Consider the following 25,785-nt stretch of genomic DNA (forward strand, 5'->3'; position numbering starts at 1 on the left):
CATAGCCCCGTCCACGCAACCACATCATTATAGTAAAACATGCACTCTTTGTTTTATCTTGCTCGCTATTGGTCAGATTCTGTTCCACTGCTGCCTGTTGGCGCGGTTGTTGAATAGCCGGGAGTTGGACGTAAAATATCTCTTTTTAAGGAGATCTGCGGGTAAGAAGCTATTATATAGCGATCATCTCTTTAAATATTTCGATCAGCAGTAACTATAAGATTTCAACTAATAAGGAGATAGCTTATAGTTAGCTAGCTATAACTACACATTCGAGACAGCTAACGTTAGCGATAAAGTTTTCCTTTCAAGATATGCAGTGACAACCTTTAATGTTAGCTGCTTGACATAACATGTAGACGAATTGAAAAGCTCTTAAGTGAAATGATGAGTTACTCGTTGTGGTAAATTAAGGTAACGTTAATGTAGTAAAAGGCCAACTGAATCAGAAATTCGTCAGGACTTTGATAAGATTGATTGATCATTCTGCACAAAAGCAGAATCCAATCAGAAAGCAGAATTTGGCGCCTGTCTGGGTGCTAAGTGTTAGACACAACATCACTATCAGGAGTTAAAGCTTGTAGCTAAAGTTAATACAATCCAGTCTAAACACACTGTGTGGGCTGCTCAGTTGATGCTCACGATGAACATATCTGAGCTGAAATGTTTTATTGAGTTAACCCTTGTGTCATATTCCAGTAGAGGTTCACGAACATGGAGAATGGCAGGGCCCAATTTCCATTTCCCTACCAACCCTATAACATCCAGGAGCAGTTTATGCAAGCCTTGTACAGTGCACTTGACCAGGGCAAAGTTGGAATCTTTGAAAGTCCTACTGGAACGGTGTGTATGCATAAGAGAAAGTACAGCAGAAGCCATTAGATTTCATTGCTAATTTTGTGTGTGTGCTTTAATTCAGGGTAAGTCTCTGAGTCTGATTTGTGGAGCGCTGAGCTGGCTCACAGACTATGAGGAGAAGAGGAGACAGCAGGCAGCTGCTCTGCTGCATGATGGAGAAGCAGTTCTTTCCACTTCTACTGCTCAGTCCTCCACCAGCAGCTCATCAGCAGAGCCTGACTGGATCACTGATTTTGTTCAAAAAAAGGCAGAACGTGATTTGGTGTCAAAGTTAAAGGTAAGAATGTCAATGTATTTCAGATGTGACCTTGGCGTGGATCTCTGGGAATTTTGGCTTCACACTTGCTCTGCCTTTGAATATTATTGGATGTTTTTTTGTGTGTCAGGAGGAGGAATCAAAAAGAAAGAAGAGGGAAGAACGATTAGAAATGATCAGAAACAACGTTCAACTAAAGTATGCAATGAAAAGAAAAGTAAGTGACCTTACAGAGTGGCACTTTAAAGAGCCCAGGTATCAGAAATGAACGAACAATTTACAATCACTGTAAGTCAAGTCTACAACTCAGTATATGAAAGTATTTGTGTGTGTGTGTCTCCTGTAGAGCTGTGAAGATGAAGAGGCATTCAAATTACTCCAGCTCAGTAAAGAGGAACAAACCGAGGCACAAGGAGATCAAGAGGATGAGGAGCTTATCATCGCAGAATATGAGAGCGATGACGAGTCAAAGACCAGGAGCAGGTGAGGGCAGCCATTGATTGGTTACCAATCGTATCAAATGATACATCACAGGAGAGCTGGGCGTTATGGAGAAAATCAAATATCACAATATTTTTGACCAAATACATCGCTATCGATATTGCGGGTTGACTATTGGTGCTTTCACAAAATATTGACACAATGAGATATTTGATAAATAATCATCAATAACGTGGATATAATGACTAAGTAGGTAAAGGCAAATAATAGAACAGCTAGAACAGTCTGGTAAGTTTAGAAAATAACCACTTTACTGTAATGTAATCTTTACAATCAGGAAAAGACAACACTTGTGTCATATTGCGATATTACGATATCCAATATGTGAGATGATATCTACCCTCATATATCGATATCAATATATTGCCCAGTCCTACATCACAGTGACAGACAATGACAGAAGGGTGCGTTTGCTCTCATGCTCAGATATTGTGGTGCTGAAGATGACTCAGACGACGACCTGGTTGAAGAACATGTTACTAAGGTGTGTACTAAGAGTAGGGCTGGGTACCGAATTCAATACTTTTTAGGCAACGACCGAATTGCCTCTAATGTATCGAGTGTCGAGAAATTCCTCGTCATCCAATACCCAATTTCAATACCTAAGGAGTAAGTCTCATCAGCGTCAGTTTGCCATTAAGCACGCAGAGCTAATAATGTTTGTGATTGGCTGTCTAACGTTACATGTCGTAGAGACACGCAGGAAAAACTCTACGTTGCACACAGAGGCTTACGTAGTAGGTGCTGGAGAATAAATACAAAGATTTGTGCAGTTATGTGTAATTTTGTAATTTATTTTTATTTTATAAATTTTGTATCGAACAAAGTATCGTTTAGAAACCGGTATCAAAGTCACGGTATTGGTATCGGTACAAGTACCGGTATCAGTACCAGTATCGAATATTTTTGAACGATACCCACCCCTAACTAAGAGAGACATTTCACATTGTAACTGTAAGGATGAGTGTCCCACCGATATATAAAACATAATAATAATGAGTGTCACACATTACCCTAATAAAGTGAGGCTTTATACATGTTCTCAGATTTATTACTGCAGTCGCACTCACTCCCAGCTAGCCCAATTTGTCCATGAGGTTCAAAAGAGTCCCTTCAGCAAGGACATCAGTCTGGTCACCCTTGGCTCACGGCAGGTATGTGTACAAACACACACACACACACACACACACACACACACACACACACACACACACACACACACACGCACGATTACATGGCTCAAGATTTTAATTAAAATGCTAAAATACAGGGTGTTCAAAAACAGTACATTACATCTAAATTTAGATCCACCTTACACAAGGCTTGGCGTTTAACAGGAAGTGTTACTTGTATTCAATCAGTAAAAACATGATTATTAAACATGACATCTGACAGTATAACATAACATAAAACTGTACTTTCCAGAATCTGTGTGTCAACGAGGAGGTGCGCCGCTTGGGCAGCATCCAGCGCATTAACGACCGCTGCATTGAGATGCAGAAAAACAAACATGGTGAGAGCCCCTCACACACTAGCTCCAGAACTACTGATCCTACAGAACAACATTTCCAGATAACTTCAAGCTTGTAAGAGATTTGCCATTTTCAAAATTTCATTTAACTTTTATTTGAATTAGGAAAGTTTCATCAAATAAAAATCTTTTTCAGGAGTGTCCTGATCCAATGTAGGCAGCAATAAAAATGTGTTACAGGCAAACAACATTAGGCAGACAACACAAAACATGCCACAAATCAGAATTAAACAGAAATGCCATTATAGAATTATGAATCATATTTCTATAAGATAAGATAACTCAAGAGCTGTCTAAAAACATAAAAATAAATAAAACCAGTTTTGCTTACAACGCTGCCTTTTCTGCCATTTTGTAGAAAAGCCTCATCATGAAGAGGGTGTCAAACGTAAGCGAGGCCAAGCAAAGAGTGTGTGTCCCTATTATAAAGCTTCAGCACTGCAGCAGATGAGGGACGACGTTCTGGGGACAGTCCACGATATAGAACAGATGCTGAAGCTGGGTAGAGAGACACATTCATGTCCTTACTACGCCACACGCCTCGCTGTTCCCCCTGCACAGGTAATACTGCCCTCTTTATACATCCATTCCTGTGTCTCATTACTCTGGAGAACATTTTTCCTAAATTTCTTTAAAGTATTTTTATGTAGTCATTAACTTTTTATAAGCCGATTCAAGTTTTAGTGTTAATCTGTATGGCCTATGTTTATTGTGTCTGCATAGTTGGTGGTGTTGCCCTATCAGATGTTGCTTCATGAAGCTACAAGGAAGGCAGCAGGGGTCCAGCTGAAGGGGCAGGTACTGTAGGATTAGATGTTATTTTTGATTCTAGCTTTGGTTTTTCTGTTCAGCAATTGTCAGTATTATCATGGAAATCAAAAAGAAACGTTTTAATAGTTGAAATGCCCTTGTTGCGGCTGTAAGCAGTCCAACAAAGTGCTGACGCGAGGGACTAAACACTGAGAGATGCATAAACACACTGTGACGCGCTCAAGATTGTATTGCAATGATTTATTCCTCCACACGTAAAATACAACTAGTACTGCAGTTACCAAATGTAAAGTTACTTTAGTTAGTGTTAGTGTGGCGGTCAACAGAAAGTGTTCGCTCCCAGGCTCACCCCCTCTCTGTCAAAGCCCAAAAAAAAAATCAGGTGAATAGGTGAAGCAAAAAAATCAACTTCCGCTCAAACCGCGATGAAAACGCCCACCATCTACAATATAAGTGCACAATATAATAATCAATAAATAATATAAATGAGACCATAAACAACATACATTATGTGGCTCCTACTAGAGGATGGATAACAGAACCGAGCCCGTCGGGACCCGACAGGTCGGGCCGGGTTTGGACAGATATTTAGAAATGATGTTTGGGTTCGGGTCGGGCTCGGTCACATCAGCGCGATAAGGCATTGAACATTTTAAATTTAAAAAAGCTTATTATGTATGTGCACACCTGTGTTAATGTGCGCTTGTTGCCCCGTGTGCACTGATGCGCTCATCTGTTGACATTTCCGAATGCCTTCCTACAGTTGCTCAATAAAAGCGGGCTTTCCACACAAGCAAACATACATGTGTCATTAGTATGAGAAAAAAACGAGCTCTGACATAAATATCTTAATGCCTGTCGGGCTCTGGCCGGGTTCGGTTACTGCTCTGTCCGACGCGGGCCGGGCTCAGACAGAAAAATGCGGCCCGATCCGCACTCTAGCTCCTACAGTCCTAGTAATTACATTTTTTTTTTTAAATGAATTGTGTGGTCAGTTTCAACAACTTGAAGTGGAATTGATTTGTCATATTACTGATAGCAGAAATGTTTTTTGAATATATATACTGTATGTTATTATTATTTTCTTTTTTTTACAGGTGGTGATCATAGATGAAGCTCACAATCTTAGTGACACACTTTCCTGTATACACAGTGCAGAGCTCAATGGAGCTCAGGTAAACAGATTCATACACATCATGTACAAAATGTAGGTTTAAACTACGCATGTTCTCTGCAATATACTGAATTGTGAATTTTCTACAGCTTTGCCGTGTCCACTCGCAGCTCACCCAGTATGCTGACCGCTACAAGTGAGTATATACACAGGGTCACACAATGCACTCATTCAGAAATTCAATATTGTCCTCCATCCTACTCTTGTTGTTTATGTTTTCACAACATCAGGAGCAGACTGAAGGCAAAGAACCTGATGTACATCAAACAGATTCTGTTTGTGATTGAGGGGCTTGTCCGGGTGCTGGGAGGTGAGTGTGTTTCGTTTTTGATTATTATTGCCAGTCTGCAAGATGGGTAGGAGGAGAAATTGCTGGGCAATGCCAATTATGATGTCAATGTAATCCTTGCAGGAAAGGTGGGGCAGAATCCACAGAGCCAGACTACACAAACAGGTTAGTAAATACAGTAATACACACACACATAAACACACACTAATACACATCTAAGAAAAAAATATTTCTCTATCTTTAGGAACTGAAATGCTCTCCATCAACAACTTCCTCTTCAAGGCTGAGATCGACAATATCAACTTGTTTAAGGTAGTTGAAAGTGTTAAAATTGCTGTTTAAAATTGCTTCTAAACACCATATCCATCTTGCAAACTCTGACTTTTTTAATGTAATTTCACGTTAGTTGCAGAGATACTTTGAGAAGAGCCTGATCAGCAGAAAAGTAAGCGTTTATTATATATGTATTGATTTATGCCTCATATAAATATTGAGTGATCCACTGTAAAATCTAATAAATCTCACACATGTATTCACTCTGCAGCTGGGTGGCTTTGTGGAGAAGTACGCAGGATCAGGTGTGAGTCTGCACACTCCGAGCAGCTCCAATAAGGAGAACCGACGCACTGAGGGCTTAAACCGCTACCTTCAAACGCTGCAGAGCAACCAGAGCACTTTGCCAGGTCAGAGGGCTGCCACCCACATATTAAAATCATAATTGCAGACGTGACATTACGGTAGCAACATGCCATAATTTATTGAAAGAAATGGGATCCTATTCAGAAAAAAGAAAAAAAAAACTTAATTTCAGAAGAATTTGGCTATCATGGAACTACATTGTGGGATGTGTGGAAATTCTCTTTCCCCTGAATAGACATTTTACTACTTTACACAGACTAAGCACTTTTGCAGACAGTACCCACAATATAACTACTACCATAAACATCTCCCACATTTCCTTGTTTGTAAAGTGCACAGGCAAGAGAATAGATATCATGTATGTTGTTATCAAACTGGAAAACCAACATGTTCAGAGTGTTTATGGTTAAGCTGGGTCTAAGTTGCATGTGCAGATATGATTGTTCTTTTCAAACCATACCCATGCCTTTCACATCCGGCCATTTCTTACACTCTGGCATTTTGCAATCAACACACACTGAACAATGTAGCATCCCTCTGGTTTTTTACCATGATTTATCTATTCTGTGATGCTCCCATGTGTGCAGTTTTTTCAGCAGACCAGCAGGGGTCAGAGGCAGAGAAAGTGCTGTCTGCATCTCCCATGATGCAGGTGGAAGGTTTCTTCATGGCTCTCACCAACAGCAACACTGACGGCAGAGTGGTGGTGCACAGACAAGGTACTGTTTAAAAAAAAAAAACACAACTCCAAATAAAGAACAGTAGGGAAATAAAAGTGATAGAAAATACCCCTTCTGTTTTAATGTCCAGGTACTTTGTCGGAGAGCAGTGTCAAGTTCCTGCTGTTGAATCCAGCGGTGCACTTTGCCCAGGTGCTGAAGCAGTGCAGAGCAGTCATCATCGCAGGAGGAACCATGCAGCCTGTAAGTTATATTAAATCCACTAAAAACAAACCAAGCCTTTGTTGTGGAAGAGTTGTATCATTCTGAAAGATGTGATATGTAGGTTTCAGACTTCAAACAAGAGCTACTGTTTTCTGCTGGAGTGGGAGAGGAGCGCATCACTGAGTTTTCCTGTGGTGAGTGTTTATCAATATTTCTGTGTGTGGGAATTTTTTGATGAATAATATACGTCTTGACAAAAACTCAAATAACAGATTTTTAGTATGTGTGCAAATTTTCGGTTGGGTTATGCATGCAGATTGACTAGATATAAGAATCATGTCAATGAACTTGCACCTGTTTCAAGTGATTGAGGTGATAACTGATACAAAATATGCTATCTTGTGAACTAAGCGATGAATTAATTGTCCATCCACTGTATACAAGCATTACATCTTATATTAAGGATCAGTTGAACATTACATTTGCTGCCTGATCGCACAGGCTGTAGGTTTGCTTATTGAACTAGGAAGATTGTTGTATCATAAGCCACCTGAACAACACTGGCACACACCTGTACTATTAATATGTTCTCAGATTTACAAGATCTGTGAAATTTGAACACAACTCAAATGATCGATGATGATCCAATGTTCACTATTTATATGCATAGACAAGAAAGTCTTAGTTATGTTGCATACTGCATAATGTGCTGTCAGAACTGTATTGTATATGAAATATTGTTTTTATTTGATCATGTACAATTATTTATGGTTTGTGTTGTTATATTTAAAAAATATTTAAAAATATTTAAATCAATATAATAACTTTTTCCCCGGTAATTTTGTCTGTAGGTCATGTTATTCCTCCCGAGAACATTCTTCCCCTTGTCTTGTGCAGCGGTCCATCCGGTCAGGAGCTGGATTTTACTTTCCAAAACAGAGATTCTCCACGCATGGTAACCGATTCACACATGCTGTTTTGTTAAATTCTTGCTGTAATATCTTTGAATGTAGCAGAAAGCACTCCTGCCATTGTGTGCCTGTTGACAGATGGATGAGACAGGGCGCATTCTCTCCAACATTTGTAACGTGGTCCCAGGCGGGGTTGTGTGCTTCTTCCCTTCGTATGAGTACTCGAGGCGGATTGTTTCTCACTGGGAGGCTAGCGGTGCGCTGACTCGTCTGGCTAGCAAAAAGAAGGTACATCATCACACTTAAAAAGCTGTCTTTATACCACCTTAACTCAAGGGTGGCACAATATTTCAAGGGAATCATTCTTAAAGAGAATTTTCCCGACTGTCAATAAGCTATCGCAATTACTTTCTCAGATCTTCCAGGAGCCAAAGAAAGCCAACCAGGTTGAGCAGGTGCTGAGCGAGTTCTCCCGCTGTATCCAGGTAAGATTCATTGCTCAAACATCAGCCCTCATCACCAACATTAATAATATGTTCATTATGAGTGATTGCCTCTCCGAATGACACTCACGTGTTACTATTTGCATGTCTCTTCCTTTTGTTAGAGGTGTGCTGTGGACGCCGGCGGGCTCTCAGGAGCGTTGCTGTTCTCTGTGGTCGGAGGAAAGATGAGTGAGGGCATCAATTTCTCCGATGACCTGGGCAGGTGTGTGTCATTTGTGAGCATATCGACAGCCAGCAGTTACATATCATATGCATAGCATATCGTCACTGTCGGGCGCAAACCTTGTTTGTACAAAACTGTAGCTTTTCAGGAAATTAAAAAAGGCTTATTTGAAAACATATTATCGAGCTGTTTATCTATTATATAAGTCAGACGGTTTAAATATTTGGAAAACCCACAGACAGATATATAGGGTGACCACTAGCATTTATCAGAAAAGAAAAGAAAAAAGACAGAATGTGTAGATACAAGTTTTCTGCCTGACAATAAAGATATGGTACTAAATTCTCTTTGCTGTGTGCATGTGGTGGCAGGTGTGTGGTGATGGTGGGAATGCCATATCCCAACATCAAATCGCCAGAGCTGCAGGAAAAGATGTCCTATCTGGACAAACACCTGGTGAGACTCCTAAGCGTCCACATAGGTTTCACTGTATCCACAAACCTGGCAAAACAAATAAAAGGTCACAAGAGTGCTGAGATGAAGCTCATCGTCAATCTCGTCACAGTTTTGTTTGTTTGTTAGATTCACAGTGGAGGGAGGAGCCCTGGCCAAGCACTAATAGAAAACCTCTGCATGAAGGCTGTCAATCAATCCATAGGTAATGATGCAATATTCTTGACTACAGATATGTTAAAAAAATATTAACAATTATTTCATAGCCAGTAAGATAGTATAATCGTTAATATATATTTGACTTAATTTGCCCAAAGGAAGAGCTATCCGTCACCGTGGCGACTTTTCCTCCATTGTGCTGTGTGACAGACGTTACTCTCGACCTGCTACGCTCTCTAAACTTCCCGCATGGATCAAAGATCGCACCAGCACACACACAACTTTTGGCCCTGCTTTTGCTGCCTTACGGAAGGTGAGAAGCAAGTACACTCATGTACCCACACTCAAACCACTGTATCGTGACGAAATCATATTCATCTGTTGTCTGTATATTCTTCTTTCCTAGTTCTTCCTGGAGAAGAAGCAGAAGCAGGTGTAGTGTCACTTGCACTGGGCTCAACGGACATTTCCCACGACAGAGGTTAGGAAGAACTTCGGGGAAACCCAGTGCAACAGCGGCCACTGTGAAAGTGTAATGTGTTCTAATGACAAAATATTACTGAAAATCATTTAGAATGCGTCTGTAATACGTTCCTTATCAAAAGAATGTCGCAGCCCTTTATATGCTGCTTTGTGTTTACATTTTGAAGCCATCAAACCTCTGACTGCTCCTGGCTGGAGTTCAACGGTCAACCAGGGAGCCAGTTTCTTTTTTCTGTACGTCATTTTACATTTCAACTTTCATATCTTGCCTATTTCTTGTGTTCTGTTTTGGCTTGCAAATCTCTGTGGTTTAGAGAAGCGAAGATGAATTAGAGAACAATGAATACAAGTATATGATGGCACACTGCAGACAAAGGCCAAAGGGGCATTTATCAGATTGACTCAGATGTATCAGCCCTGCAGTGTGTTATAGATTTTTAAATTCAGTATGTTGAGATGAATTACTGAAGCAGATACTACGCAGATATCAGACACAGCACCATCTTAGGAATTCATGTGACTGATTTACCCTTGAAGAAGATATTAAATATTTAAAGCATTCAATGTTATGTAATTCAAAAATTACCTTTATTTAATGGAAAGTGGTTAGTGAAATGGTTCCACGATTGTTAAGTGTTCTAATAATATGAAAATATGTTTTACAATGAATATGATTATCAGTAAATTGTTTTATTGGAGTTTTAGTGATGTTTTGTTTAACTAGTTAGACAAACCAATGCACTTATCATTATGAAGCCAATTATTGGCCATTTTACACTGCAAGAGAACTTTTCACTTTTTATAATAATTAATAAACAATTTATAATTGTTAAGTGATTGGAGGAAAATGTAAGTCCTTTGTACACAAAACTATCGAATGCTTTCATTATCAATGCTTCAAGTGTTCATTGTCCATCATGTTATGCTTCCCAGTCATCATCGTCTGTTGTCGCATGTGGCACAGGAAGTGGTGGGATGACATCTGATATCCTGGCAAATGCACCGCTGGTACCAGCGGGAGCCTCACCCAACTCCCCCCCTGCTGGACCCTTACCAGATATGCCTACAACAAGGGAACAGGACACATCATTTTCTGTATGCAGTTGCAACCAACTGCTTCAGTATTTTCAATCTCCTTTGACATAAAAGGTTTTCCTCACCTTTCCTTCGCATGGCAAGTTTATTGAAGAGATCAGACATAAAGTCTCCACCACTAGACGCCGCTCCCACTGCTGTGAGACAAAGGCGGACAGTTACTAAATAATCATACAATCAGTATTTTTATTTAATTAGTAATTTCACTCATTCCCCAGTGCTGCGCTTCAAAATGGAGCACACAAGCGACAACAAGACTTGTTATCTAGTTAGGATAAGCAGCTCTCCAAATATGAAATGTTAGGTTGTGACCTGACCAGCCAACCGGAAATGAAGGCAAAGATATGCCAACTGATATTAGGTCAGACAATTTAAAATATAATTAACCAAGATATATACACAAACCCTGACATGCAGTGTGATGCATTGTATAAACTCATGGGTGAATGCTAACTAGGGACTGGTGACGCTGAGCTTTGATTGCATGACTTTCTCATCATTGTTAAAGCTGCATTGTGTAACAGTTATAAAACACGAGCAGAACTGCATCCCCACTCAAACAATCTGGCACCTTGCTCTTGCTCCTTCTGTTTCTTCTTCTCCATCTTGCGTTTTTTAACGTTGCGTAACTTTGCTTTGCCGATGCCTCCGGCGTTGCGGATGGACTCCAGGAGACTGGCACGGCCGTCTGACGGCTCAACCACCTTGTTGGGAGTACCAGACACAGGGCCTGCAGACAGAGGAGACAGTCAGCGGTGGCAGGGCAATTTGGGTTTAAGCCCATTAATGTCAATCTTCAAGTTAGGAGCAGGTTTTCACCACTTTAATACGCTGTCAAGCTCGATCATATTCCTCCAGTCTGTAGTGTGTAGACAGTACAAGATTTGAGTTGCACACATGCCACAAACCTGAACTTGGCGCTCGAGAGACTTCTGTGGGGCTGTCAACAGGAGGAGGGGGTGGAGGAGGAGGAGGAGGGGGAGCTCCTGCAGGAATGGCAGGAGTGAGGGCAGGCTCAGGAGGAGGAGGAGGAGGAGGAGGTGGTGGTGGAGGAGGTGGAATGTTAGGTTGGAGCGGAGATCCTGAAAGAGATGAAAAGTCTATAAACAGCTTCCAACACACTACAATGAGATTGTGAGGTGTGTGTGTGTGTGTGTGTGTGTGTGTGTGTGTGTGTGTGTGTGTACCATGTGCGTTGCTCTCCTCAGAGAAGGACGGCAGATCAGGGATGTTGTGTGTGGGTCCTGACGGGGCGAAGCCGGGCCCAAGGTCTGCACTGTAGGACAGGTCATCTGCGATGCCTGGCAGGTCAGGCAGGAAAGATGGCACATCTATCTCGGGCACCTGGCCCAGGTCTGGCACATAGAAATAAGACTCTGCCGTCTGTTAGAGAGAAAAGATTAGAGACAACCAATCATATAAAATAGTCAAATTAACAATGTGTTTTGGTTGGAAAACGGTGTATAACGTACCTGTCGGTCTAGTTGCTCTCTCTTCGTGATGGACAACGGTGCGTCAAACGGCTTCTCTTCTTTTTCGGTCTCTAGTGTTGTGTGTGTTTTTGTCACTGCTCCCGCCAGAGGATCAAGGAACACGTACTTCTTATATCTTTAAAAGCACACAAATCCAAAGATATTAAGAAAAGATTGAAATCCTAATCCTAATCACAGCTATCACCTGTGTCTATTTGTGTGTGGACTCACAGGTTCTCTGTAGTATTAAAGAGCAACAGGGAGCTGACAGATGAGATGTTGCGTGGCAGACTGCCCAGCCCCTCCTCTGTCTCATCCTCAGATTTCTTCTTCTTGCTCACACACACTGGGAAATACATTAACTTCTCCTGAAAGAAAGACATAGACATAGAGCGAGAGGCAGATCTGTAAAATGTCAACTAAATCTTGAATAACACAATTCACAAATGCCACCAAAGCGCTTCTGCACACAGATGCACGGGCGCACACACACTACTACAATACCAAATTATATGGCTGGGGACATTGCTTCTGTGGGATATTGAATAATGCATTTCTGCACCAGAGAAAACTGCCAGCAGTGTTTTAATTTCTCCCTGTTCTCCCTTTCTGACAAATACACACAGATACATACAAAAAAAACAAAAAACATTTGCAAGACCAAGCAGACGCAGCAGAAAATATGCCGGGTTTTGTACATTTTCCAAAGATGGTAATGGAAAAACTGTGGTGTTCACTATAAATAATGCAGGAGCCTGTGCTGAGCCGTGCACGCACGCACGCAATATTTTATTAAATATTCAGACATTATCAGATCAGAAAAACCTGGCCCGTGTGATTTCTGTGCTGTTTAGGGTAAAATTTGGTTGAAAAAGATTTTAAAAGAGCCATCATCTTTCTCCACTAATCCAAGTCTGGGTCTAGACTAAGCAAAACAGCCCAGATGTTCTTCCCTGCCTCCCTGAAGGATCCTGAGGTGGTTCCATATCAGTTATATAATACCTCTTCAGGGAGGCGTCCAGGAGACATCAGATACTCCCTTTGCCTCAACTGGCTCCTTTCCAAAATGAAGGAGAAGCCCTTCCTATTCTCCTTCTGGATATCTCAGCTTTTAACCCTACCCCTAAGGGTGAGCCCGGGCAGGCACCCTACGAGGAGTCATGTAGACTACCTCCATCAGTAATTTCATTCTTTTGGTCATTACTCAGGATCATAGATAAGGGTTTGGATGTAGATTCAGTGATAGTGATTCTGGAGGAGCAAGGTGGACTCTGTCCTGGTCATGGGACAGAAGACAGAATGATGGGGTCATGGGAGTTTGCTCCTACAGTATATATGGAGGGGTCGAGACTTAAGCTCCAAGTCCTCCTTTCCTCGTATGACCGGGGTGAGAGCTGTGTCATAATAATCAGCAGTAAGATAAAAGCTATGTAAATGGAAATTGATAATGCCTCCATTTATCCCTGTTTTGAACCTGCAGTTTTAGCAGTGTCAGCTGTATAAAGCAGCCCTAACACTATCAGGCTGGCACGCACTTTCTTCTCTTTTAGATTAGTTATATAACTATAGCTTGTGGGCTTCAAAACATTAGTTGTACAACAATTTGTGAAACCATGGCTCTCTTGAAAAGTCCCATTTCTTACTGTTGCATGAATTCCTTGTATAATCAGCATTTTTATGTATTTATCTCACCTGCAAGGCCTTCTCATCAAAGGGTCGAAGTTTATTCTGTATCCTGTGTCGGGGGCGGGTTTGTGAGGAGGGGTCTGTAGCCTCAATAAAGATAGATGAGTAATCCCGAAGTCGATCTGGGGCCGGGTACTTAGCACTGGAGAAAACCTATTGACACAGAAAAGAGCTGATATAACTGACACAGGACAAATTATTGCTTTCAATGATTTTGTCACCTTATTGTGACTCTATTGTGTATCATGGGTTCAGCAATATAAAGCTGCATGCCAAAGTGGAGGTGCTGCGTTACCTTGGTGGCCTTCTTACTGCCTTTGATCTTGTCGACACGGGCCTGAGCTAGTCTAATCCGGTCAGTGACGCTCTGCAGCTGCCGGCGGTTCTTCTCTACACTGTCAGACACCCTGGAAGCAACGCACACATACACACCAACATGAAAATGGACGTACACACATCCTCACACAGAGGAAAACATGTCTGAGACTGTATTACACACTTCAATATAGAGGAGTGTGTAACTTGAGACACCCTATTCCACATTTCCTTTATATGCACTCTGCAGGGCGCTGAGTTTCTGCACTCCATTAATCATTTGATACCAATAATCTAATTACTAACACATCATCTGTCAAAAGGTGTATTGGCTAAACAATTCTGTTAATAAATGTCCCTCATTTTATGTAGTTACAGGAGACAGTTCCTCTATTTTCAGAGTGCCAGACAGATCAAATGTGGCTTTGAAAATGGATTTGACTGTGCAAACCATTAAATATATTGACATTATTTACCGTTTTTTTTATTTATAACCGTTTTTATTGCCGTTTTGTGGTTAAAAATTGTGTTAAATTACCGGCCTTGTTAGTTACTCTCAAGTGTCAACACTCACACTACCTTCTGGCATTTTTGACTTTATGCACTATAGAAAATGAATGAATGGAAAAATAATTGTTACAACAGTTGGACTTGCACTATTCATTTTATATTTAATTCATCTTTCAATTAGGGCTGGGCGATACATCGATATTATATCGATATCGGGATATGAGACTAGATATTGTCTTAGATTTTGGATATCGTAATATGACATAAGTGTTGTCTTTTCCTTGTTTTAAAGGCTGCATTACAATAAAGTGATGTACTTCTCTGAACTTACCAGACTGTTCTAGCTGTTCTATTATTTGCCTTTTCCCCACTTAGACATTATATCCACATTACTGATGATTATTTATCTAAAATCTAAGTGTGAAGATATTTTGTTAAAGCACCAATTGTCAACCCTAGAATATCGCCGCAATATCGATATCAAGGTATTTGGTCAAGAATATCGTGATATCTGATGTTCTCCCTATCGCCCAGCCCTACTTTCAATAATTCATTTTTGTTGGGCAGTTATTTAGTAAAATGTCAAAATTAATAACAAATAGTTCATCTATAAGAAGTGCACTAAAACACAGAAATGCAAGCAAAACTACTAACTTAATATTTGTAAAGATGTAAACAGTAAAAATATGTTTTAACTTAATATTAACTAAAATAACAAAAATATTTAACTGGTAAAATAACAGATCATTTGTATGTGTTTTTCGAGCAAAAAAATTGATTATTCAGCAAATCCTTTCGCAAAATGAAACAATGACACACTCATGCCATGCACTCATATTAAGAATTGTTACGAAGCCATAGTTTTCATTGTCCCTAGCTCTTGTGCTGATGTACTATAAAGCTCTGGTGCCAAGCAGGGGGTGCTGGTGTGTGTCTTTATGTGTGTGTGTGTTCTCTTTGCAAGCGCTGTTGGGGGCGGATGGCTGTTATAGTATGTATGTGTGTGTGTGTGTGTGTGTGTGTGTGTGTGTGTGTGTGTGTGTGTGTGTGTGTATGTGTGTGTGTGTGTGTGTGTGTGTGTGTGTGTTTTTCTGGGCTTGCCTTCTAAAAATATCTGTAGAAATGGTCTCCAAGTAGAGTAATGCATCTGCTATCTGATGGACAGCCTCTTCTCTCCTCAAGTCTGGCTGGATGAGAGGCACAGAGTACACCTGGCCCTCCAGGCAGTGCTTCTGGGTCATCCTAAAAGACAACACAGAAAAAAGTTTATAATCAAAAACAAGGCCGATGATAGAGAAACTGGAAGAGAACATCTGTTCATTTTGATAGTCAAAGGTTCAGTCAACTCTTTCAGAGTGATGCTTGTTGTTGGATCCAACGCCATAAAACTGTCATAACGTTATTTAGAGCCAGTATTGTGAACTAAAGCCTTAGCTCTTTACCAAACAACGCTCCCTGGACCTCTTTTTTAATTAAATATACAACATTTCAGACACATATTCGCTATAATGATACAGAGAAACAAGAATATGACTTTAAATTAAAATTGTGTTAATAAAAAAAGTAAACTGGGGATGAATAAAACTTAAATAATACAAAGTTATATATAAGAGACAAAAACACATTACAGTTAAACAGTTTTGTAAAAATCATTGCAAAAATTACATTTGTTTTTTATATACTATTTGTAGGATATATACTGTGTAAAATGTTGACGTGTACTTCCTTTAACTTAATGGTGATGCAGAATTGATGTGGTAATAGCCATGCCCTATGCCAATCAGTATGATTAAAAATGTTTTCCCAAAAATGTTTTCCTCTAAGAGTAATTTTCCTCCTTTCATAAAATGTATTACATGTTTATTGTTTGATTTAGTTTTCAAAATATCAATAGCATTTATCATCAAAAAGGATTATATCCTCAGTGCTTCTTGAAATTGCAGATAACTTCTCATTACATGGGATAGACCGTTAGGTAAGTTCTAACTTTAATTACAAAATGAAATCACCTGCTTGTTACAGAAAAGGATTTAGCAAAAAGGAATCGTCCATATAACAATCCTCGACCTCATCTGACTCTCACATGACGAGGCTGGAAAGGTATGTAGGTTTTGGTTTTCAGTGTGTAAATTGGCTAAGTTGACCCCTGTAGCTGTAACGTTAATGGTCATATCAACATATAAAAGCTAATAAACCCTCGCTAAAGCTGTTTACAACAAATATCTTCTAAATAAATAATCTGTATAGTGTGCCGTTAACTTGACAGTCAAAAGAAAGCCGCTGTGTCCATGCTAAAGATAGAATCGCCGTGAGCCTTAAACCGAACAATACACATTTAATAATATGTTATACTGAAAAATGTAGTCTTATTAAAATGTTAGTCTTACCTGACCATGGGTGTTGTTTACCTGGTAACGGTTACCGAAAAGAATTAGCTAGGCTATCTTCTGATTAGCAAAACAACAACGGTTCTGTACTTCCGCATCCCTGTGACACGCACGTAGCACGTGACCACGCCGAAGTTAGTGTTGCCTTCAAGTTCTCTTAGAAAGGTCTGGATGAACTGAGGCATTGGCTAACGTTAACTTTCAAAGGTATAAAAATACACTGTTATTTCAAGAATAAAATAAAACGATAACACCAAAACAGCATGATTTCATAAATATTATTGTTACTATTATTATTTTATCTGACTTTTTATGCGTCATTTAAATGCAACTTTAATCAGTGTAGTATTTTATACAGTCAGTTGCTCAATTGTCATTGAATTGTAGAAGAACAGCTTGGTAACTGCTGAGGAAGATCGTGCGACATGTTCTAAACGATGATCAAATTCAATTTGAAATTATAATTGCTCTTTAAACTGTAATATATATTTTTACCTCATTACAGATAATACATGTACTATTTAATCCATAATGTAAAGCAATAAACTGCATCTTAGGTGAAAGGTGCTATAGAACTGTTTATTATTATTATTTTATTGCGATTTTTATTATTGCCTATCTAGGCTTTATAACTACACATGCTATATCAATACAAACATCTACACTTATTCCGGAGGCCTATAATACACTACTATAAAATAAGTTGGCTATACCCAGAAAATAAAAAAAATACACTATTGTCTGATTTGTTTAATATGCATCTGCAGATTTGATGTAGAGTTTACCAGGCACAGGAGAGTGGAGTGGCTCAGATGTTGAACCTCCTTATACCGCCTATAGGGTGTATGCTTGCCTTGCTCTGTAGTTTTCATATTCATGTGCGTAATGACGCATCCGTCCTCCAGCGCCTCAACCCCCCCTCCTCCCTCCTGTCACATCTGGATCTGGCTCCTCTCATCAGCACCACTCAGCGCAGTGGGTGAGAGAAAGAGAAAGGGAGGGAGGGAAACGACCGGAGAAGCGGAGGGTAGCTCGGTCGGTGCAGCTTCATCCACAACCGAGCAGAATCAAGGAGAGGAGAGCGAGAGCACATCTCACCTTCTCATCCGCACTCACGGATATTTTAGCATCTCCTCTGTCCTCCATCCGTCAGTCCAGCTTATTGTTTTCTTCTGCTTGTCTTCACTCCTCTTCTTGGGTATGATGATGAGCTCCAGCCTGCTGGAAAACCCGGTGCAGGCGATTCTGTACCTGCGGGAGCTCACCACCATCGTCCAGAACCAACAGAGTCTCATTCAGACTCAGCGCTCGCGGATAGAGGAGCTGGACAGACGGGTGGACGAGCTCATCGGCGAGAACAGGCACCTGCGGGACATCAGGGTACAACAGCAGCATCCTTACCATCACCACCTTCACCATCACCCCGACCCCAGCTGCTTTCATCAACACCACCCCCCTCAGGGCCCCCAGCTCAAGACTAGTGCAGGATCTCTGCCAGACCATGCGGCTGCACCAGCACAGGTCGACGCGGCTCCGGAGGTTCAGCCGTTGCCTCCCCAACCTATGGACCCGGGGGACATGCAGCTGGTCCCGGCAGACCCGTCTACTGTTTCCCCGGTTGAAAGTGACCCAGGAAACGGCGGAAGTTGCCAAAGCTGCCGCTCTTTGGTTCCGATGACCCCCACAACCCTTTGTCGATCCCTGACTAAGAAATCAGAGTGAGTAGAGGGTTATGTGGTTGTTTGCATATTTGTGGTGTCTGTCCTAAAATAGCCCTAGAAATAGAGAATATATAGGCTATGGTAGGTTATTCAAGAGGGTTGGTATTTACACATTTTTAAAACCTCCTGATTTTTCTGCAGTAGCCTATCGATCCAGCGTAAATCATTTTCCTACCTTGATTACAGTAGCCTGTCTTGAATCCTTCATATATAGTGTGTAACATCCGTCAATGCAACTGTATAATTTGGAGCGTGTGCGGGTCCTTCAGATTGAGAGGCGTTTAATTAATGAAGGCGCTTGCAAATTTCCGATTTTTAGTTGTGTGTGTCGGCTAAGGACTGTGCCAGAAGAGGAAGAGGTGGATTATTTAAATAAGAAACTGGATCACGATCACTGGATCATTACATAACAAACAGCTGTGGGCCTATATATATATATATATGTGTGTGTGTGTGTGTGTGTGTGTGTGTGTGTGTGTGTGTGTGTGTGTGTGGAAACACTACGTCACAGCTCGAGACAGGAGCAGCGATGATGACACACCGCAAGTCGCTGTCCGCGGTGCTGCTGGTTTCTCTATTAATTACTGCATGGGATCTGTGAACTCTCACGGGACCTCTGGGCCTCTGATGTTGCTGTGTTAGATGAGACACACACACACACACACACACACACACACACACACACACACACACACACACACACACACACACACATATATATATAGGCCCACAGCTGTTTGTTATGTAATGATCCAAGTAGAAGACACAGACCAGCACCCCCTGCTTGGCACCAGAGCCTCACAGTACATCAGCACATCACCTAATGAGAGAAAACCCATCTTTTGCTATTTCTCCTTCTGTGTGTGTGTGTGTGTTCGTGTTCAGTTCCTAAGTCATATCCCAGCAGGAGTCCTGATTGGTCTCTCTGGGACTCCACGCCCATTGATGGGAGCAACTCAGAACAGAGAAGGGGTTGAGAGGAGCAGAGGAGTGCAAAAGGGGCTACATGTATATTAAAAAAGAGTTGTTGATATTTGATCCAACAGTGAATGATTCACCTACCACACCTTACATTTCCTGCTCTTGAGTTGTGTGTGTTTGCATGCCTGTTGCTCTCTTCTATAGCCTTACCTGGAACATGAGTTGTACCTTCTGGAGAGTTTACTCTGTGGCAACTGGAGTATTTGTTATTATTTAAAAGGAATCAGTGTAACACCACTGTTTCATAATTTAAATTAGTTTAACTGGTGAGAAAGCAATTACAATAAAGTAATTGTTATTATTTTATTGTAAGCCATCCAGTTGATCAGGCAGCAGAGTTATTGTAATAAATGGTCTTCCTGTCCCTGCAGTTGCTGATTGTGTGTCATTTAATACAACCTTACATTCCACCTGGCCATTGATTTTAAGTCACTCTGGATAACTTAACACCTAATTGGTAGTTTGCTTCTGGCAGGCCAGGCAAGTGAGGGGGATATCAGGCAGTTTTCTTTGCCCTGCAGATTAATGACTTTTGGGCTACGTACGGTTGACTGTGAGTATGTTTGTGTATCTTTCTTTGCATTGTTATCAGTGTTGTCACTGCACATGTATGTGTCCTATGACGGGAGAGGCAGGCTCCTCTCCTCTGCTCATTCTCTGTCTCTCTCCAGCTGAGGCTTCTATCTGCCCCACTTAGCCCATGGAGCGAACAGTAATCAGCCATTCTCAGGAGAGAGAAAGGCAGAGAGATGGAAAGCGGGAGAGATGCACGCTCAGTCGTTGTCTTTGATGGATCCCTTGGAGGTGTCTAGAGGAAGGAGCTTGAGGCTGACATAGGAGTGGACCACTGAAAGAGAAGGAGGCTGAGATAGATGGGGGTGGGGGGGCAGAGAAAGTGGTGAAAAAAGTAAAGGGGGGATTTCAGTACACAGAGAGTGAGACAGGTACAGGGAGATACCAAAACAGAGATGATAAAAAGGGTGCATTTGGGGTAGCTAGATCCTCAGTTTCTATCTTGCTGGCAGACAAATAGATAGGTTGGACATCAGAGGGACAGGCTGTGGCATCCTGTGGCGCAGTGGAAGGTGCACACAATGTACTGGCAACGTTTTGAGTCCAAATGGAGCTGATCTTGTGTCATGTCAACCCTCTTTCCTTACACTCTCTACTGGATAATGACGAATTATAAATATAATATAAATAATGATGAAAATCATTGCGTTTAAAGTACTCTTACAAAACAGGAGAGAAGAGAGGGGTGGTGTGAGGGAGGACGGGGCACAGGGAGAGAGAATATGGGCCGACAGCAGGAGGCATGTACTGTTGAAATATTCACCTGTTCTCTTTGTAAGCGTTGTTGGAGCTTCTGTGTATGTCTTGTACACAGATGGACGGACCCACTAAGTGTGTGGTGTGTGTGTGTGTGTGTGTGTGTGTGCAACCTGGCCTTTTCCTCAGGGCTGAACTGTTTTGTATCAGCCTGACAAAATAAGTCAGATCTTATACAGGTGGTGTATTTCATTTTATTTGTTATCTGGCTCTGGTCCTGATGTTTGAGAACTGGAGAAGGAAAGCACAACAGAAAAAAAATTAGTGTGCTAAAAAACACAACATTTCAGAGATTGTTGAACCCCTGGGAGCTGTTAAAATAAGGCAATAGTTTGTCTAGTGAGAGAAGAACTGCAACATTCTTAAAAAATAAGTAATCCAAATATTTAAATAAATGAACTCAATAAAGGTAGGTACTGCACTCAAGACCCCACTTGGGGCTCCAAGGAGGCTCTCAAAGTTCTAACACCAGGGTCAAGAACCACAGCAGAAGTGCTGCTAAATGGAGAACAAATGATTCATGTATGTACAGTATGTATGCATGTGTCAGTATGGGGTAGGTGTTACAGATGAAGTATTATTCATAGAAGCCAAGTGTTGATAAAAAAAAAACAACAAAAAAACATCAACGTCCCTTTAAGTCTGTGGAAGTTGCCGTGAAAACATAGCTTTTTATAGCTCAAACTGTCACACGGAGCCTCGCACTGACTCTGACTGCCTGTCACTGTGGGTCTGTGTCACAAGCAATATGCTGAGCCCAGGTCAGAAGACTTGCTGTAGCGTAACCACGAAAATTCACTGTCAACTGAATGCTTGCAGCCCATTGTGAAAGGATCTAAAGTGACCTGCATTCACACCCACTAAAATAAAAAATACCTTGAAGATATTCTTTAAAGTCATGATCATGCTCTGGTGGTGAAAGGTGTCCTGCATCCAGAAGATCAAAGGGTCCATAAATGCAACAACTTAAACATGATGTGATGTTTTTGTTCTTTTCACTCTAAATTGCTTCAGATAAAAGCACCAGCTAAATGCCTAAAATATGAATGTAAATGTAAAATGTATGAGAGAGAAATGAGAGAGACGAATTTAAGAAGAGACAGAGCAGGAGTGTAACCATCTGTCCAGATTGGGTTTGGGAATTCTGCACAATCACTACAGATCTGATGAGTTGGAGGCAAAGAGGCATAAACAAGCACATCCGGACACGCAAAAATATACTTTAATACTCACACTAAATCTAAATGTTTTTCAGCCTTGAATTGACCTACATAGGGTATTTACCCCGGGATCAGTGCCAAATTGTAAACAGAACCAATGGAAATAATCCAGAAGAGTCTAATGGGAGCCTTTTCAGGGTCTTTTGGGATGTTGGACTAAGATTTAACATAAGGAGGAATATGGAAACAAGGCAAACATCCAGCAACCAAGGGCGTAAATCCCATGTGGGTCGGGGGGGTCAGGACCCCCCATCTAAGGGTTGTCCCCCCCCCCTAGAAATATCATTAAAACAATGCTATGTATTGTAAATAACATAATGATGTATACTTAAAATATCTGTGCAAGTAGTAAAACAATACAAACCCCAAAAAATGCTTTTTAAGTTTAGAAACATTTTGAGTCCCCCCTTCCTTGCCTCACAGTGGTTTGGTCCACTGCCTGCTGTAGGTCAGGATCTGCACTAGACTCACAGTCACATCGGGTAGTGACAGGTATGTAGTAAGTAGGCGGTTCAAGGCAAGGGGATAAGCTTCGCTTCAGAGCTCAAACCTCCTATGGCGCCATTTTGATGCTACAAAGCGATCACCCGACATTAGCATTCCATTGACAGCCATTCATTTTGACATCACTTTGCGAATAACTTTACATCTGAAGCGTTTAAAGACTTTATTTGTCCATTGTTTATTTCTAAAGAAACACGACAATGTATAAAAGGCTCCATTACCTTGTACCTCACGTTATGGCTCCATAGTATAAGTTTTTGTAAAAATCGGCTAACGATTGTGTCATAACCACGCAACTTACTGTCGCATAGTAGAGGAATTACCGTATAGTACAGGAGAAGCTCGCATGCAGTTTGGACTTACATTAGCTGTTTAAGTTTAATTACTAATGTTAACTAGCATTTTAGTTAGCAATAATTAGCCTGTGCCTATGTTATCTCCTTACATATACCTACGCTCTCCGTCTCTGCAAGATTGGGAATGATTGAGATTTCTCTTGGCACAGCTACCAGAAGACTTACAACTTTCAGACACGTTGCTCACGTCACATTTACGTCGTTTCTCTCAGTTGGAGGCTGCGCAGTAACGCTTGGTGCTCACCGGAAAAGTGCTTCTAAAGGCCTGACAGCCTTCACTCAGTTCACTGGTCTCCGTCCAGAGCAACGGGTTGGTCACGGGCAATCTGTTGGTCCATTCTTATATACAGTCTATGGTTCAAGGCTGTTTTATTCACATTAAACATCGGATGAAGTTGTTCTTTTCTCAAATAGAAATGATGCTGACTAATTAATAAATTAGTCATGACAAAAAAGTTTGCTATGTTAGTGTAATATAATGTAACGTTACCTAGCTTATTTAATAGCTTGTTGGATAGAAATGCACCCACTACAACTAACGTTACCACAGCGATAAGCATAACGTTATGTGTGTGAACTGATATTAGGGTTAATATTGAAGATCTAGAGTTGTGTTTTGCTGAATATGAAGTTAAGTGGCTGATCAGTTAAATATATATCCTCTGTCCCAGAAGAAACCTAATATTTATGTGGAGGACGCAAGATCATTTTAGAATTATAATATGACTGCGTGGTGAACCTATGAACCTAACTCATATTTAGACATCTGACGTTAAAGATTTGTGTTGTTGTTGCTCAGATAAAATGACAGAGAAAAGAAAAACAGACATAAGATCCTTTTTCAGTAGGCTTACACCAAAACGCCAAGTACAATAAGTCCTCATATCAAGACAATTTGGTAACATCTTTATAAGAATGGGTGCTTATGGAAATACTAACGTCACTATGTCACAGGCAAAGGAGACAGAAAGACCTGAGGAACAGGGAGACCAGGGAAAGTCAGATGTAGAGTCTTAGGTAAGGAACAGGGAGACCAGGCAGGGACAGTCAGGTGTAGAGTCTCAGGTAAGTGTGTTGAGCTTAGTTCATATTTTTGGAGGTGTGTGGCCGTCAGGGTTAGCAGATGAGCTTTACTAGTGGCTCACTAATTTACATTATGATCAGCTAATTTAAGTGTACAAAAGCATTGTATTTCTTGTATATGGGGACCCTTTTTCAAAATAAGTCATTATGTTTTAAGGTATTGTTGTGGCTTGATTGTAAACAACTTAAAAATAAATACATGGTTTTAAAGAAGAATATTTTGGTCAATTTAGTCAGCTTTTTCATTGAATCGAGAGAAACACTGAAAAGAAGGATAATGCTACACTAATGATAGTATTAAGGCTTTCATCTGTGTACACATGTCCTCTATGAGTATAATTGTGGCTGTATTATTTGTGTCCCCTTCAAAAACTGCTTTTCAGAAATTTTATGTTTATTGTCCTCCCCTACTGTTAGATCAGATTTACGCCCATGCCAGCAACGGCCAATAATAACTGAATGACATGCTGTCCTTCCAATTCTGTCTGCTTCTCCTCTTTCCTCCCCCTGTTTGCTTACCTCTACTCCTCTCTTGTCTGCCCTTCAGGAGCGAGACTGTGCTGCATCAGTTTTGCTGCCCCGCCCCTGAACATCCAGAGGCTGACACCACTGGCTCATCCGGGTAAGACGAGTCACACACCAATCACAGACACTTTTAGTCCCACGTTTGTCTCTGCAGTTTTTGCTCCTACTGCTCCTGAAGTATGCTCCTTCAACCATTGAAAACGTCCTGTCTCTGTATACATACACACTATCTGTGTGTCATCTAACTGAGTCATGTCCACACCCAGGCTTTTAATCATGCTCGTATGCCAGTGTGAATTGGGGTATTTATGGACATGTGAAGCCTGGAGTTACAGTGAGAGAGTTGAATGCTCCGTAACAACCTATAGATCTTCCATCCTCAGGGGTGATTCACATATAGAGAGACAGAGAGAGAGGGGTCCCACTACCATAGTAACAGTAATAGTGTTTGTTGTATGTGTTTGTTCATAATTCTTTTTTTGCGTGGGGTGTGTGAAGGCATAACTTTTTACTTGGGGATGTTTGTATGAGCAAAGCTCTGTTGTAAAAAATGTTTCTCAATGATTACTTTTTGCCCTCTCTCTTCTGGAATTTCTCCCATCGTTTAATCTTCTGTTCTGTTTCTAAATCCAGTCTTTACCAGTAATGTCTACTTCTACTGTCTCTTCATCTACTGTTTTATCTTTACCCCCTTGTGTTGTTTGTTTTTGTATGCATCACCACTTATTATCTATCTGTCTGTTTATTTTTCATCCCTCCTCATCAAGCCTCTCATCCAGTGTTTATTAATATCACCATCTGTCTGTGTGGAATCCCTCTCTTTTCTCTGATCTGATGATTTAACTATCATCATCTACACCCACATAGTCCTGATTGGATGAGCTAATGGCACAGCAGCAGTGGACAACCACCTGAGATGATGAGATGTAGAGGAGCCGTGTAACACCGTAGCTCATTATTATTGTGTGTGCCTGATGGCTGCCGACCCGCACCACCTCTACACAACTGTCATCCACTGAATCC

The 25,785-nt window shown here is 41.0% G+C and overlaps 3 protein-coding genes across 5 annotated transcripts in view; 2 read left to right on the forward strand and 1 right to left on the reverse strand.

The window, feature by feature from the left end:
- The first annotated feature begins 87 nt into the window (after window positions 1-87).
- ddx11 (DEAD/H (Asp-Glu-Ala-Asp/His) box helicase 11) lies at window positions 88-10,433 on the forward strand. 2 transcript variants are annotated; one of them, XM_078256891.1, is made up of 28 exons: window positions 88-161; window positions 700-843; window positions 920-1,135; window positions 1,245-1,331; window positions 1,461-1,597; window positions 2,042-2,099; window positions 2,662-2,769; window positions 3,041-3,128; window positions 3,505-3,707; window positions 3,870-3,944; window positions 5,015-5,092; window positions 5,181-5,227; window positions 5,322-5,401; window positions 5,504-5,545; window positions 5,625-5,692; window positions 5,787-5,825; window positions 5,925-6,063; window positions 6,607-6,738; window positions 6,830-6,942; window positions 7,025-7,097; window positions 7,755-7,858; window positions 7,953-8,102; window positions 8,231-8,299; window positions 8,422-8,522; window positions 8,855-8,939; window positions 9,066-9,141; window positions 9,254-9,408; window positions 9,502-10,433. In XM_078256891.1, the coding sequence occupies exons 2-28, from the start codon at window positions 715-717 to the stop codon at window positions 9,532-9,534; spliced, it is 2,685 nt and encodes an 894-aa protein (XP_078113017.1). In that variant the 5' UTR covers window positions 88-161; window positions 700-714; the 3' UTR covers window positions 9,535-10,433. The 2 variants fall into 2 exon arrangements, with proteins under 2 accessions (XP_078113017.1, XP_078113018.1); XM_078256892.1 differs by having other exon boundaries at window positions 109-161; window positions 703-843.
- On the reverse strand, window positions 10,248-17,159 carry wash1 (WAS protein family homolog 1). The gene is made up of 11 exons (XM_078256893.1): window positions 17,044-17,159; window positions 15,758-15,898; window positions 14,127-14,238; window positions 13,838-13,984; window positions 12,377-12,513; window positions 12,146-12,281; window positions 11,861-12,056; window positions 11,582-11,755; window positions 11,245-11,403; window positions 10,739-10,810; window positions 10,248-10,641 (listed from the first exon to the last, which is right to left on the reverse strand). Exons 1-11 carry the CDS (start codon window positions 17,049-17,051, stop codon window positions 10,499-10,501), a joined length of 1,425 nt encoding a protein of 474 aa, XP_078113019.1. The 5' UTR covers window positions 17,052-17,159; the 3' UTR covers window positions 10,248-10,498.
- Window positions 17,160-17,891: 732 nt separating this feature from the next.
- The window catches only part of iqsec3b (IQ motif and Sec7 domain ArfGEF 3b), a 29,842-nt gene continuing 21,948 nt past the window's right edge, over window positions 17,892-25,785 (forward strand). For both annotated transcript variants that reach the window (XM_078256889.1, XM_078256890.1), the window contains exons 1-2: window positions 17,892-18,761; window positions 24,785-24,859. In XM_078256889.1, coding sequence (XP_078113015.1) covers window positions 17,920-18,761; window positions 24,785-24,859 — 917 coding nt within the window. In that variant the 5' untranslated portion in view covers window positions 17,892-17,919. The remainder of the gene's footprint in view (window positions 18,762-24,784; window positions 24,860-25,785) is intronic.

Source organism: Sander vitreus, chromosome 8, assembly GCF_031162955.1.
Source record: "Sander vitreus isolate 19-12246 chromosome 8, sanVit1, whole genome shotgun sequence".
NCBI classification, from domain to species: Eukaryota; Metazoa; Chordata; class Actinopteri; order Perciformes; family Percidae; genus Sander; species Sander vitreus.